The sequence below is a fragment of the Pyrgilauda ruficollis genome, unplaced genomic scaffold, assembly GCF_017590135.1.
Source record: "Pyrgilauda ruficollis isolate IOZ18807 unplaced genomic scaffold, ASM1759013v1 scaffold4, whole genome shotgun sequence".
Classification (NCBI taxonomy): Eukaryota; Metazoa; Chordata; class Aves; order Passeriformes; family Passeridae; genus Pyrgilauda; species Pyrgilauda ruficollis.
In genome coordinates this window covers 1,352,273-1,368,106 of record NW_024525489.1, presented here as the reverse complement: position 1 = coordinate 1,368,106, position 15,834 = coordinate 1,352,273, and the positions used below count along the sequence as shown (strand labels likewise).

At 42.8% G+C, this 15,834-nt stretch overlaps 1 protein-coding gene across 7 annotated transcripts in view; it reads right to left on the bottom strand.

Moving 5' to 3' along the window:
- Window positions 1–14,964, bottom strand: part of ESRRG (estrogen related receptor gamma) — a 371,095-nt gene extending 356,131 nt beyond the window's left edge. For 2 of the 7 annotated variants that reach the window (XM_041476974.1, XM_041476975.1), the window contains exon 1: window positions 14,943–14,964. Coding sequence is in view for 1 of the 7 variants with exons in the window: in XM_041476965.1 (XP_041332899.1) it covers window positions 5,206–5,303 (98 nt within the window). In the remaining 6 variants the exon portion in view is untranslated. Of the gene's footprint in view, window positions 1–5,205; window positions 5,437–14,942 lie in introns of those variants that run through there. The other 5 variants (XM_041476970.1, XM_041476967.1, XM_041476965.1 and 2 more) reach the window with 4 other exon arrangements.
- Between the last annotated feature and the right edge of the window lie 870 nt (window positions 14,965–15,834).

The following is a 15,834-nucleotide window of genomic DNA, read 5'->3' as shown; positions in this document are numbered from 1 at the left end:
ATCAATTCTGCCACAGCTCCAGAAATGCTTGAGACTGAACCCCTAAAAAAAGTGGTTATTATTTCTGGGTGTGCACATGGAACACCCTAATAAGCCTGGCTTTCAAAAAACAAAATACCCACCATGTATCACACACAGGTGATACACTGTGTGAAACATGAAACCCTAAGTGACCTCTTGCAGAAAAGAGCTCTTCCTCCAAATACTTTTGTTACAAAACACCAGAGCCTGAATTCTCCCAGAAAACCTCTGGGAGCAATGCTAATTTCACATTCCAGTACCCAGCTTTCAGGTGCTGCTCCTGTGCCATGGAGCCCCGAGCCCTGCTAGTCACTCCTGTGCCTCCTGTGCCAACTCAGGAGCAGCCATCAGTAAGCAAGAACAATCTAATGCTGCCAGCAGGAGAAGGCCAAGGCCACACTCATCTGCAGCCCTGCTTCACCTCTAGGAGCTCCATTTTTAAGCAGTGATAGTCAAATTTTTTAGTTTCAGTACCTTTTTTAAGGTTCCCAGGCTGCTCCTAAAAGAAACCTACTGGAGGGTCCTTTCCTTCAAGGACACAGCTGGAGAAAGTGAGAGATACCACACACAGAAATCCACCATTTTGGAACAAGAGTTTGCACTTTCTGAAGTCCGCTGGGATGTGAGGGGAAAAATGGGAGCAGAGGGGCTCAACCTTGTCAGGATGGAAGTGCTTGAGAACATCCAAAGATCTTTGGCCACCTGGGAAAACTGGATATTGAAAACACAGGCACTCACGCAGGTTAGGCAACTTCTAAGGTTAGGTGGCAGTTCAGTGGGGATATTGAGGATCTCAGTTTGGGCTTTCAATGCCTAAATCCCACTTAAGTCCCGCTTAAGGCATCTAATCCTTTTGTGGATCTGGGCCTAAAGCCTTGCCAGGAAGTAGAGAGTCTATGCATGCAAAAGCTGATGGTCAGTGACAGTCTGGTTCTGTTAAAACTAAACTACACAGAGAACGACCTTATTTTGTACAAAGGAATACATGACCTTATTTTTGTACAAAAGAATAATCAAAGATGCGTACTAGTCACTGAAAGTTAATGGAAAGTTAATGCAGCTGATACAGATCACAGTCCTGTCTTTAGACCCTATGAGAGTTATGCTGACCTGAAGAACATTATAACCCATAAATCATGGGTCTTCAATAGCTCGTGGGAAGAAGCATATTTGGAAATGATCAAAAGATAAAATGACTACAGCAGTCCTCCAAAAAAACACCTTTCTTACTCACACCACCTAAGAGGCACAACCAGAAAGGAACAGAAATTTATAAAACACTGCAATGTTTACAAAGGGTTAATAATTCAAAGAACAATATTCTGTTATTCAGTGACCAACTAGTTTACCATGCTCCATGGAATTAAGTAGTTTCAGTCCAGTTTCTAATAGCCAGGAATCCATCTGGCAAAAGTTACCAATTTATTTCTCACTTACCTGCAGTGCTGCTGGCTGTCTCAACCATAAAGTAAAGTGTGAGTGGATCTGGATAACAGTTTACCCTACACTCCCTACATCTTGTATCTCTACATCACAAATCCATTCTTAATTTTTTAAAGGTGTCTGCACTTACCCTCCTTGAATTTAGTTGAAAGGATTGTGAATGTGAGATTTTCATACACAAATTATCTTATTGATAAAAGTAATCTTGGCATAAAAGTAGAATAGAATTACAACAATAAAATAAAACTTAATGTTACTATTCCGTTACTATTCTATATTACTGTTATTACAGAACAGATATCATTAATTATTACTAATTATTTTCATGGTAAATATTTTTGACAGATTCCAGGTATGCACTGCAACATTTAACTGACTGCAATCACTAAGATTCCTCTATGGCTAAAACACTGAGGTGTCCATTTTGGGGATTCAAATACATCTTCCCAGAGCTCTGCTTCAAATGAAAATTCTCCTGCAGCTGCCCATCAACCAGCATCTGACCTTTATAAACCATGGGAGAAACAAAGAGACATGCTTCCCAGTTCTTCCTATCATCTGCAGATGGGCAAAGAGTTCTGGCAGCTCACTCACTAACTCCTCCAAATTTTGCATTACAAAATCAGTATTCAGTGCAAAATACAGGAGAGTAGAATAAGCACGTATGTCACAGATTGTAAAGGTGCCAAAGATACTTTAAGCAGAGGAAAATTGCCCATTCTCTCATGCCACCGAAGTCCATGGAGTCATGGTGCACTCCTTCCTTCCTGAACACTGCATTGTCCCCTCCCATGAAACATGGTTTCTTCTGGCAGGCTCAAAGATTTACAAAGCCCTCAACTGGTTTTCAAGGGCTGAAGGGATTACTGATGCTTTGTAATCAGCTCGTGGTAAGGAGGCCAGTGTGGTTTCCCTGATTTTCTTGGATATTGGTCTGGAGTCTCACTGTGCTTTCACCTGCATTTTACTTTCAGTTCTGGATTCTTTCCAGGATAAAGACGCAAAGTCAAGGTGGTATCTTTCCTGTCCAGCCACCTCCTCCCTTTTGCTAAAATGTTAATATACTGACAAGTCTGATATACAGGAGGACGCCAATACACTCTTAACATGGACAAAGTCAAACAACGGAAAATATTTTGCAATTTGGTATTCTCCGCCCCCAAATATTCCTGTGTAAATGTCTTTTCAATAGAAGTCAGTCTATTTTTGCCTGCTGTTATTCTATGTATAAACTAAATCTCACCTTCCCGACTCACAGAAGCAACTGTCCCCTTGGTCTGGCAAAGCAGCTCAGAAAAATAGGGAGAGCAGGACTTCTCCTGCACCTATCTATGCATTTTAGTGGCAAGTCATGCTTGGCTGAGACTGGTCAGCTGTAAGAGACTGATGAGAATTGTCTGAAATACTTCTGGTTGAAAAATATATAAATCAAAATTACTGGTAAAACAATAGAGATGTATGTGACACGTATGAAATATAGAAATAACCTAGAAAAATAAAAATAACCAAAGTTCTAGCCTAGGATTCTCACAATCTAAGTTTTCCAAATAATATAAATGTCACAAAACATAAATACACAAAATAGTAAGCCAAGTCACTGCAAGATGACAGTATTCTGTCTAGAGAACAGTAAGGGTTAATTTTCTTGAAGAAGTTTAGGGGGCCATGAAAGTTGTGAATATAAATTCACAACAATTTGAAATGTTATATTAAATAATGCACAAAGTTAATTTTGCTTGCATTTCTTACTGACTACTATTCCTATTCCAGATTCCTCCTTACAAAGGACAGGCACATCAAGGAAGCAGCACCCAGGAAAAAAATTAAAGGAAAAACATTAGTGGAATGCAGCAGGTCTGGCGGAGAGACACATTTATGCAGAGAAAGTGCTAAAGCAGGGACACTGGTGCCTGTGTCTATGGGTACACAGAGAGGTTTGGTGAGCTTATGCCTGGGCAAGGAGTATTTGGTTATGGTCAGAATTTGTGAGTGACAGCCATGTGACAGCTGGGAGTCAGCAAAGATTTTGTAGGGATGGAAATTCCTGAGACGAGACACACGACTGCTCATGCGATCTGCATGTGCCTATCGTCATGCTATATTATAATAGCTGACACCATGGTTTACCAGTTTTCCATAAGAGAGGCTATAAATTAGGAAAAAGATTTGAGGCACACCAGACAAGAAATTAAAGTCATAACATTTAAAAACAAAGGGATAAATATAATTTCTTTTCATGTTATTGAAACAAGCAAACAAAGATCTCCAATCAAACCACACACAACCAATAAAACCTGCATTTCCATTATTTACCTTTAGTGACAGGTTATTATTTCCTTAGAATATATTTTTTTATTACTAACTTATCTTAAAAGGTCTGAATCCTACAAACATACTTAATTTTTAGTATGGAATAATCCCACTGATTATTCACGTACTGTAGCCATTCCCACACTTTCAGGATCAGGGCCTAAGTCACAACATACAATTAAGCAGAGGATTTTCCAAAGAACTGTTTCATTTGCCCTTCTGGAGGTCTTACACGGACGTGAAGCCAGTGGAGATGTGCATTTAAATCAAACCTGAAAAACCAAAATACTTTCCCTTTAACACTGAATCCAAGCCAATACAGTATCACATGACCTTTACCATAATTTCTATTAAAATAATTTCATGTCTGGTTGCTTCTGCTATCCTGGCTCATTTGTATTGTTTACAACAAGTCATTGCTCTCGACAGTTAGTGGTGGCTGAATCCATGGTTACCAGTTTTTACATTCACTGGTTAAATGGAATGCAGCTCTTCAGTGGGGTTTCATGGAGAAAGCTCTTAAGAAATCACAGTCCAGCTATCAATCAGGCTAACCTGGGAGAAATTAATCTGATAAGCAGAAGTATCACTGTGTATGAAAAATTTATTGAAAGGGAGCTCAAGGCATTTATTAGTTGCAGTTGCCAAAGTGGACACGTTTGGGTCAGACTTAGTACAGGGAAGACTTGGGTTATGAGGTCTGTGTCTGACATTCATCCATGTTGTGCCTCCTCTGGCACTCACTGCTAATACAACTATACTGTTCAAGGGTTTAAAAAAAATAAAAATCTCAAACACTTATTTCACCAGAAATGTGCTTGGAATATAAATAGTGCTTAAATACAGGTTTAACCAGACTGCAGTCCCATCAAAGTAACTTAAACAGACACGGACAAGATAGTAAAACACAAAATAGACAGCCTTGAGTAGAATCCAATTAATACAAAAAACACCCCAAACAGAGCAACATTGCTAACGACTAAATTAATCCTGCAAACAAATATATTTTATTGCCACCTAAGAACAATACAGACTAATTCCGTTTGCCTTGTTATTTATAGTTTGGCGTAGGGTGGGGTTGACAAAATCAAAGAGCAAAACAGAAACTTATTTGCAAGATGGACCCCTAAATCCTTTAAAAATGCCTAAAAACATAAGAAAAGTTCTTTACAGTTTGATGGCTACAATATTTGTCCCACAAGCTACATGACAGCAACAAATAGTTAAATCAAACATATTACTACCAGCTCATCTACTGCAAAGTCACTGTATCAGAAGCCCGAATTGATTTGTTTCCTTAGAACAAATTGAAAATGAATGTAACATAACATCCGAAAAAATAAATCCTTCCTGCTCTGCTAATCGGATATCGTATAATGGTTGATTGCAGCTTTGCACCATGCTATTGTTGCCTATATTATACATACTTACAGGTTCTGGGTTCTTCCAAGAGTTTGGTGCAGTTTCAAGGACAAATGTCTTAAGGAAGTCTTTCTACTGTGCAGCAGTGATCCTAGCTCTGATCTCATTACATGAGCAAAGTGCTACTGCTGACAATATAAAGGAAACTTCCTGCGTGAAGAAGAAATCTTGGAAAGTCTCAGGGTTAAAAAGGCTGCTTAAATGTGCTGCTTGATTTGCTCCCTAGTTGTGTATACACAGTAGCAGCTGATCTCTGTTTGCAGCCCTGCAGAAAGAAACCTTTGCTGAAAACCAATGGCATCACATTTCAGTGGAGCTATTGCCAGGCTCTGGAGAGCAAAGCAACCTTTGACAACTTCACCCAGTTCAAACCACCAGCATTTGCTGCATGTCCTGCAGGACTTTTGAAATTGTATATTTACTGCATTATTTTTATTAATGCCACACTGAAATCCTGCATCCCAGGCAGCCGTGATAACAAGCAGAAGTCTCCCCCACTGTAATAGGAGGTTCTGACTGTGTCAGGACTGTGAACTGCAGAATTCGCCACAGTATCTTTTGCTTTGTCTTGATTGTGGCATTTGCAGATGAGAAGCTGTTAGCTGCACTCAAAAGCATTTTGTGCCTTAGAATTTCTAAATTAAGTGCAACAGGCATCCTGTTTATCCTAAATTAATCCTGAGCCTGCCCTGCATCAGTCACGCACTGCTCAGTGCTTTTTTTCTGATACAGAGTACAAATCAAAAGATTTGGGGAGTGGAAGGTGGCTCATTCTTTTCATTTAGTATTTTATATAGGGTCAGATCTAGCCTGGTCCCTGTTGGACTAAAACCATAGAGCACAACATCCCAAATTCTGCAAAATCTGGTATTCTGACCAAAGCTTCAGTGTGGCTTCAAATATCTGTTAGTGCCCCCTTGGCTCCTGCCTTGGCCCTCCAGAACCAAACCAGGGATGAGCAGAACCTGCACCAGCTTCTGCAGCTCTTAGTGCTGTCCAAGCAAACTGGTAAGACCAGAAAAGCAACATTTAAAAAGAATACATCTACTAGAACTATTTCAACTCTTAACTGGGAAGCAATACTCCAAACACATCCTCACATTTGATGTTAAAGAATTATCAATAATTAATTCAGATGTAGTTGTTTCACCATTTAGCCCAGGGTGATTCTCCAAAGAGCAACTGGGACCACACATTCCCCCGGCACTCAGTCAGAGCATGACCACAGAGCTTGCATGCTGCTTCCCAACCAGGACCTACTTCTCTCTCCAAGACAGCCAAAAATCCTCACAAACAACATTTAGAAGAATCCCTTTTAAAAGTGCACCATTACAGGGTTTAGTTAGGAGGAGTTAAAGTTTTTTCCTGGGCATTTGTGAAACTGATTAGTCACTACCCTTTCTTCCCCTCAGGCACTATGACTATTCTAGCTACTAGTATGTTGCATGTTATTTCTTTAATATTTTGAACTTTATTCCAAAGGGCAGAAACCAAAACTGACAGTACATCAAGACAACATGCTCTGTGATTCAAACAGCAAAATAATTGAGATCCTCTGCATACACAACATCAAAGTCTGTGTATGCACGTTGCACACACTCATTCACAAGCACAAACAAGTGTAAGGGCTTGTGGCCCAATTTTCTGAGACACTCATAGTTCATGTCATCAGCTCCCTTCAAATTAAAAAAGGAAAGAAGAAGCAGAATCTGATCAGTGAAACATCCAAAATAATTTCTGTTAAAAGTAGGCACCATTTACAGGAGGGTAACCATATTGATTCAACATGCATTTCTCCCAGATTTGTCTCTCTCCTTTGGGGGAAGGATCCTGTCCACTCCTGGACTGTGTCACTCCAGAAAGTGTGTGGTGGCATCAGCAGGTTTAATTTTGCTCTTTTCCCTCAAGGGACACTGCAAGGCAGCGACTCAAAATCTTGGCTATGAGGCAGGGCTCACTGTCTGCCTGTGTCACCTCCAACATATAACCTCACCTTTCCCTGCCTAAACTGACACCACATTTAATGCATGTTGCAAAAGCGCTGCTTCTGTCCCTCTGTTGCTCAAGCTGTGAGAAAGGGATTGCATGCTTGAGAAAAGTAAAGGACTAAAGCTCACAGCTGTGCATCCTGCTCCCAGATGTGCCATACAAAGGGCCATGAGTGACCTTGAACCGCCTGCTCTCTGTGCTCCAGTGCCCAGCCTGCTGCCCACACTGCACAAACCTCACTCACAGCACTTGTCCACCTGGTCCCTTTTGACTCTAGCATAGCAAAAGAGGGTTTTTTTTCTGTTGGAAATTCAGCACAGAATAAAACAAGTTCTTTTTGCCCAGTGAAACTCAAGGCATTAATTTAAGACAAGTAAAAAAAATTAAAATCCCAGTGGAAGCAGGAATTTCAGTGAATGAAATTTCCTCCTCAACAGCCTCTAAATACCCAACTGTCAGCACAGAAAAGCTGAGACTTCTGAATGCTGCATGAGCAGTAATATGACCATATCCAGCAGTCCCACCCCACACAGACCCACTTGCCAAGGCTGGAGGACATCCACTCTGAGTTTGACTCCAGTCCTCCCTACCTCTCCTATACAACCGTTCACCCTTGGCACAGCTGGGTCAATACAGATCCAGGGACACAGCTCCTTCAGCTACCTTCTTTTGTAAAGCATACACAGGTCCTGAACAAGGGACAAACTGGAATTGCAAAACCTTTCTCCTTCCAGCCTTCCCAGATACACCTCAACCTGTAGCACCCTGACTTCCCTTTTCTCTCCCTTCTGATTTTCTCATTGAATTTTGTTTTCATAGCGTCGTATCCAGCAAGGAGAATAGTAACAATTCAAAGCCCATTTTCCAACCTTCAGAGGGCAGGGTAAAGTAGTCTGGCTATTAAGGCCACGCTGCAAAAGTATGTTCAGAGAGGACAGGGAACAAGAGCTAGGACAAAATGAAGGGGAGGCTGACCCTGAGTTTATGTGATGTCAGAAGCTCTAGGTCTCCATACCCCCCATCCCCAGTGGAAAAGGGTGGCCCTTGGACGCCAACCCCACTGCCTGCTCTTCTGAAGTCTAAACTAGTACAGGTATCCAAGATGGGCCATGCCCTGTCTTCCTGACGTCTGTCACTTGTAACAATTTAGAAAGCTTGTTTAATTCATGACGGCCTTAAAATTCAAACATATCATCAAGAAGACACTTATAGCTAATACTACAAATTACTAAACCAGTGCAAATTCTCAGTTTTTACACAAATATTTGTTTTAGATTTTAAAACCTTGTTTCCAGCAGTCAAGTAATGAGACATGCTTTCTCATTTAAAAAGAGATTTCTGGCTCTTGTAATTAAAGAGGAACAACTGTGAAGGTAACTGCAATGAAACAGAAGTCCAGCAGAAACATAATGACACTTTTCAAGTCACACCTTTCAGCTAGTCTCAAGATTTTCAATAAGCAGTATCAGTTTTAATTATCAGTCTCAGAATCCAACAGTACACAGAGACTCCAAGAAACATATCCTACCTGTTTTATTCATACACTTAGGACTTTGCTTAAATATTAAGTCTGAAACTGTTTATATAGACCTGTCTGATTCCTGGTCCCGAATGTGTCCTTTCCTCCATCTATCCATATACATAATAACTGTGACTACAGGATTTTCTTTTTAACTTTTAAATGCACATGGATCCTAATCAACATATGGAACACCTTCTCCATTCATCACAAAATGAGTGGCTAAATTCTTCTCATTGAAACTCCTCCATAATAGCTGCTTTTTCCTTTTCATCTATCAAGACTTTAAAGTCTAAAACTAATACAATCATCCAGAATGGTGTACGCCTAAGCTACTTGGTTTTCCCATTAGATGTTCTGCACTACTCAGTCATTCAAGATTCTCTGTTCCATTGTATTAAATATGCTTGTATTTTTTGCTATGAGTACAATTAAAAATGTTTGAGTTTTCACACTGTTCTTATCTTTTATTTGCTCTCTAAAATATCCAGCATGCACTGAAACCAGTATAGGTGATAATAAAGATGTAAATATCACCATGGAGGCATCACGATAAATTTGACAGTGGGAATAATTCATTCAAGGCATCTAGATCCAATTTAAATTCTTTTCCAATCTTAACTGAGCCTTCATAACCAGATGAACTTAAACGAAGGTGTACAACTTCATGCTACACTGGTAAACCACCCTAACTAGGAAATAAATTTTCAGTGATTAAGTTGAATTGTTCATACAAAACGCCAGCTTCAGCTTTTCACCCATACAAAATAGCTTGGAAAATATATACTGCATGTGTTTATTATAGCTACAGTTGCTATGAACATCTATAACTCTCCAACAATTTCTTTGATTTATGTTCAAAAACATACAGGGCATGAAATGATGCCTGCAACCTTACATTTCCCTCAAGAACATTGTGGGGAGAAGATATATTCCAAAACATCATGTTAGATTCCTTGTTATGTCTCCTTTTTAAAATAAATGTATGATAATCAATTACACATGCTTCAAAGCAACTGCCACTAGATTCCCCAACAGAAAAGCTGTTTGAGAAAAGTTCCATTTTCTTTCCCCTAATGGTCAAGTTATAATAAGAGATCTTGCCTAGATATTAAAGGAAAAAATGTATTGTAAAGGATAGGCCTTGTTCCACTTGTATATGCATGCACAGGTTTGTGCTTGCCTGGACTTGACTTAGAAGAAGGTTTTCAGAGAAGTAACATCTCCACTGATCAAAATGCTAAAAATGGATGTGTGTGTGAAGATCTTGCACCTAATCTGCTTGTCATTTATGCTTGTAGTAATCCAAATGATGTCAAGAGAATGACACAGATGATAAGTTAATGTATCAAGCTCAACTTCCCTTTCAACCTCAATATGCAAAACATCCCTTTAAGAAGTCCACCCAGCTGTAGCCTCCACTAGAAACAGAAACCTGCAGATGTTTATAGGAATATCAATTAAGCTGAATGGGAGCTCCGCCATTAATGCTGGAGCATGTAAGATTGGACTTTGCAGATCTGCCTGAATTCCATGCAGTAGCTGAAGTGCACGTTTTCTCCAGGGTATTGAGGCCAGTGGGTTATATGCCATTAACAGGTAAGCATAATATGGCTGGTAGGTATTTTCAGTCTCATGGCTTTGGCACAGGGACATGGGCAGCATCCCCAGGCAGCACCCTTGCCCACAGTGGGAAGACAGGAGAAGCCAGGAATGCATAGGAGCCAGGAGTGCATGGGTCACCCCCAGCACAGAAAAGATCAGGACCTACTGCCTGCCCTGCTTCAGGTAGTTTGTGCTGCCTGCATCCCAAACAGTGAGCTGCCATTCCCTGTGTCCTGAGCATTTAATTCAATCCTTGGGTTACACTGCAAACTAAAGATCTGACAACCAATATAGAAAACAGGACTAGAAACTAGATGGTACAAGCCCCTCTAAGGAGGATTGGCACCTGCTGACACTGAGTTTCCAGCAATTATGGAATAAGGTGGATATGTGATTTGTTGTATGGCCCTGTTCATCCCTGTAAGTGTGCAAAATTTGCATGGCAAATAGGGAAATGGAAATGAATTCACTCATTTTTTTCCCCTCCTATTTTCTTTGACTCAAATCCTCAAATAATGAAAATTCACAGGAGGGGAAATACACGCTTGCACCCTCTTTGGCTCCCAGTGCTATTTTATCCATTACTAAGGAAGCTAAGGAGGAGGAGGAGGGGAGAGGACTGGACATGCGCCTACTGCCCATGCAGTCCCAGCAAGATAGCATCAACAGTTGTTCTCCTATTTTCACAGTGGGAAATAAGCAGGTACTAGCTGTATTGGAATAATCAGGAGGAATCTAGGTCAAAATCAAAGCAAGACTGCTCTGTCCATTTCACAAAACTCACATGCAAACACAATACCCATGTAAAAACAAAGAAGTTATTTGTACTGTTAGGACTGCTAAACAAGTGTGCAGACATTGGCCTACCTTGAATAAAAGGCACTATTCCTTCTCTGTGACTTCTGAAAAGGCATTCAAAATCAATATAAAATTGCAATATTAGGAAATTTTATAATCATTATTTCAAAAAAGCAGACTTGAAAGGGTCTCTTGTTCATGGGTAAATCTTCAGTTAGTTTTTCTAGTACCGGTGGTTCAATCGAAAGATTCGCCAACTGCCCCCTGGAGAAAACTGAAGATCTGCATTTAAATGGAGATATAGTATTTCCAAATGCACGGTACCTGCAAGGCAGATACTGTCAAGGTTTCTTAGTGAGTGGATCTCAAATTGTATTAGGTACATTTCAGTGCCATAACTATCCCCATTTCATAGGACTGGGGCTATTTCCATACAATTTTTTTCCTGTGTGCGGGCTTTGTAATATTTGTCCTGGTAAGACAAAATTAAACCCCCATCCACAACAAAGCCCTCACACAGCAACAACAAGGAATTAAAACCTTACGCATAATTTTCTGATGGGGATGATGAAGACTGTATTAGATGGCTGACTGAAAATCTTAAATAATTGAAAACTCTGATGACTTAATAGAGTAGCGAGCTTGGTTTACAATGCAGCCAATTTAGAGCCATAAAAACACCGTGTAAAATGTTTATCTTGTGGTTGACCATTACATATCCTATTTATTATTCCAAAGTATTTCAACAGCATTTTTCTTCATCAATGTGGCTGCTGGCATTTAGCACCCACTTGCTAAATTCACGTGATTTTCCTGGAACAGCTTTAGGAAAAGAAAACAAAAAATTAGCAGATCACTACAAAACTGTTCCTTGTTACTATATGCCTCTTTTTCACATTCTGACTTGAACCGACTTCATGTGCTGCAAAATACGTTTGAAACCACCGAGGCTAAAATATAATAAATCAAAGCCATATTTGTGAAGTTAAAAAGACTGGTGCAACTACTGATCCTGCCACATCAGAGAACCAAAAAAAAAAAAAAAAAAAAAATCAAACCTCATGAATACTTTGTTGCTAATGTACATGAGTTCAAAGAGCAGCGTTCCTCTTAGGAAAACATCTTAATTTTCATATCAGAAAATCATCCTAACCTTCCAGAAAAGTTTTTACGATTATGCAAGGAAGGCAGAGAGAAGGTTTAGAGTGCAAAAGACACTCGTGATGGGTTTCAGACACGCAGGCATTAGTCCAGGCAGCCTCTCACTTAAATTCAGGTTGCAATTGAAATGTCCCTGTAAACAAGGTTACTGAGAACGGCCGAAGATATCCTTCTCAGCAACACCTTCACCAGGAGCCCTTCAGCTGTCTACTTAGTTTGTTATACCTTATCTCACAGCCCTGACATCCTAATGCTGATTCAAATTCGGGATTCAAAATGAAAGACGAAATATCTCTAAGATCACTTAATATTGAAATACCATTGCAGTAATAAGTGGTGCCAGGTTGGAGATATGGATATAGTACTCTAGTGGTAACCTTTTAATTTCTGACAAAATACTGTGGAATAACTGTGATACTGCACAGACAGTTAACGCAATTGATTTGTTTTCCTTATTTTGATAATGAGCACACTGAATGTTGTGTTTACCTTCTCCTGCCCCTGGCACATTTTTAAAGTCCTCTAAAAGGAGACTTGTCATATTCCTGTACAGGCATGAAACACCTCACACCACGGAACCCCTCTCCCCAGCACACTGAACCCCAGCTACCCTGATGTTCCCAAGACAAGGAAGATCTTAACCACATGAGTCGCTTCGTCATTCTAAGTCTTTGATTATTTTCAGTGGAAATGCAATGCACGCACCATGTATCATCTAATGTAGGTTATATTGTAAACTACTCCCATTCTGAAAGTGAGGGTAGGCATGCTACACCAGAACATTTTGTCCTCTGAAATAAAACAGGGGAGTAACAATGAAATGTACCAAGCAAGTTCCGTATGTTGTATTTTAAACAGGGTAGCTAATGCCTAAAACTTTGGTGGGTTTTTACAAAGGGCACTTGGATTTCCCTCCCAGTCACAGACACTGATAGGTTGAAGTGTGAGGGGCGGGGGGGGGGAGGGGGCCTGTCATCTGGTTTTCTGTTGTGCTATGTTTACTGTTAGAATATCCTTAATGGTATCAAAAGACAGAATTCCAGGGGTAGGGGGTGCAGTGGGACAGGGGTACCATATAAGGGAGGGAGAGAATTACAGGAGAGAAACCCAAGCTACTCAGTGCCTGCCTTCCCACACTACCATTCACCTTCATTTTCGTCTCCTTTATAGTCTACTCATTTTTACTTGCCTCCCCCATTATTTAGTCATCTCTTAAATGCAGTCCTCTCTTTTCTGGGATCATGAAAAACATATTAACTAAAACCAGTAGACGGAGTGCATCCCCTGAAGCACTTCAAAATGTACCTCCAGACCAGTCACGCCTTCATGGCACTAATGACCAGGGGAAAATAAAAAATAAAATTAATTTTAGACTCAGATCTTTAATTATCTTAGAAGTAAAATGTATCCCCTGGTCTGAATCAATGACCCTCATTAGTCCAAATCTTGGAATTACATGTTCCAATAATATTTTAGCTACTGTTTGCGCTGTAGCCTGAGCAGCTGGAATTGCTTCAACCCACTGAGTTAATTGATCTATTATAACTAATAAATATCTCCACCGACCCACTCTTGGCAATTCCATAAAGTCAACCTGGATTTTTTCAAATGGCCTATAGGCCGTTTTACGTCCCCCAGAGGGAGGGCTTGGCGCGGGGGGCCCGGGGGGCAGCGGCAGCGGCGGGCGCGGCCCGGCGGGCGGAAAGCGGCGGCGGGCGGGCGGCAGCGGCCCCGGTCCACGCGGCCCCGGCCCCGGCGGCGTCCCCGCGCCTCCCTGCCGCCTTGGTAGCGCCGGTCCGCACTCGGCCTGACCCGGGACGTCACGGCGCCTGCCTGTGTTCCCAATGATAACTTGGCAGGAGCTGGGGGAAGCGGCCGGGTTTTTCCTGGGCTCGTTACCGGGTACGTGCACGTTTCTTTCGCATGCGGAATTTTTTTTTATTATTTTTTGGTTTTTTAAGGCGCAGTAACGAAAAGCCGGGACAGGAAATCCGGGGCGCGGCGGGGGCTGCCGCCCCGCGATGGTGGCGGCCGCTCGCCGGCGGGCGCGGGGGAGCGGCGGCGCGGGGCGCAGGCATGCGTTCATCTCCGTGTCTTTCATTTTACCTTCAGGGTGACATTCAGTGCCGGGCGAGCCTCGCCGGTCACCGCCACGTCCCACCTGGAAAAAACACAAACAAAACCACCAAAAGAAAAAACAAACTAAAAAAAAAAAAAAATCGGGGGGGGGGAGGGGGCCTGTCATCTGGTTTTCTGTTGTGCTATGTTTACTGTTAGAATATCCTTAATGGTATCAAAAGACAGAATTCCAGGGGTAGGGGGTGCAGTGGGACAGGGGTACCATATAAGGGAGGGAGAGAATTACAGGAGAGAAACCCAAGCTACTCAGTGCCTGCCTTCCCACACTACCATTCACCTTCATTTTCGTCTCCTTTATAGTCTACTCATTTTTACTTGCCTCCCCCATTATTTAGTCATCTCTTAAATGCAGTCCTCTCTTTTCTGGGATCATGAAAAACATATTAACTAAAACCAGTAGACGGAGTGCATCCCCTGAAGCACTTCAAAATGTACCTCCAGACCAGTCACGCCTTCATGGCACTAATGACCAGGGGAAAATAAAAAATAAAATTAATTTTAAAAAACAATTTCAAAAGTGAAAAAAATTCCTCACCGCCACACTCAGACCCCACAGGAAGCCGCTTTCCCAAATGCCCCCTCCTCCCCACGGCCGGCGCTGGGAGGAAGGACCAGGTGCCAGGAGGAGCGGGCAGTGCGTGGACTTTGTACACTTTCCTTCGCCCCTCCTGATCCCGGCAGCGCGCGGCCCCGTCGCCTTTGTGTGCGCGCGTCCGCCCGCGGGTCCCGACACCCCGGAACGGGCGGCGCGGAGCGCGTCCCACGTGCGGCGGCCACGCCGCCCCTCCCGCCCGGCAGCGCAGCGCCCTGACCCCCGCCCGGCGGGCTGGGCTCCTCCGGGCCTGCTCCGCTCCCGCCGGCCGCCCGCACAAGTGTTCCAGGAAGGAGCGAGCGGCGGGGGAGGGACGGGGACGACGACGAGCCCCCCCGCCGGCCTCGCTCCGCGCCGCAGCCGGGACATTTCGGGGCTCCCGAGAGGGCACGGCGGGGCGGGGGGGCAGGGCGGCATAGGCAGCCGCGCCACAGCCACGCGCGCCCCGGCACCGGCTGGCAGAGTCCGGTCCCCCTGCTCCGCTCACAGCCGCCGGAGCCACACCGGGACCCCGGCCCTAAACTCTTGCTTGGCTAAAGCCTCGTCACTTTCCCGGCACTCCTGACCCTGGGCGGGAGGGGGACAAACACACACAAAACCTGCGGGGTAGGATCTGTCAGCAGCCAAAAAATCATTCTCCTTCCCTTCTTCCCCCCCACCTCCCCCATATTCACCAGGGCCAGTAATTCTAAATAATTGTCCGAGAGGAGAGAGCCACTGAACCCCGGGTGGCCGGTGCTGTCGTGCCGCTTTTTCCAAAGCTGGATTTTTTTTGGGGGGTGAATGACTCTGAGCAAGTGCAATTGGCAAGGACTGAAGGTGGAATGGGGCGGGG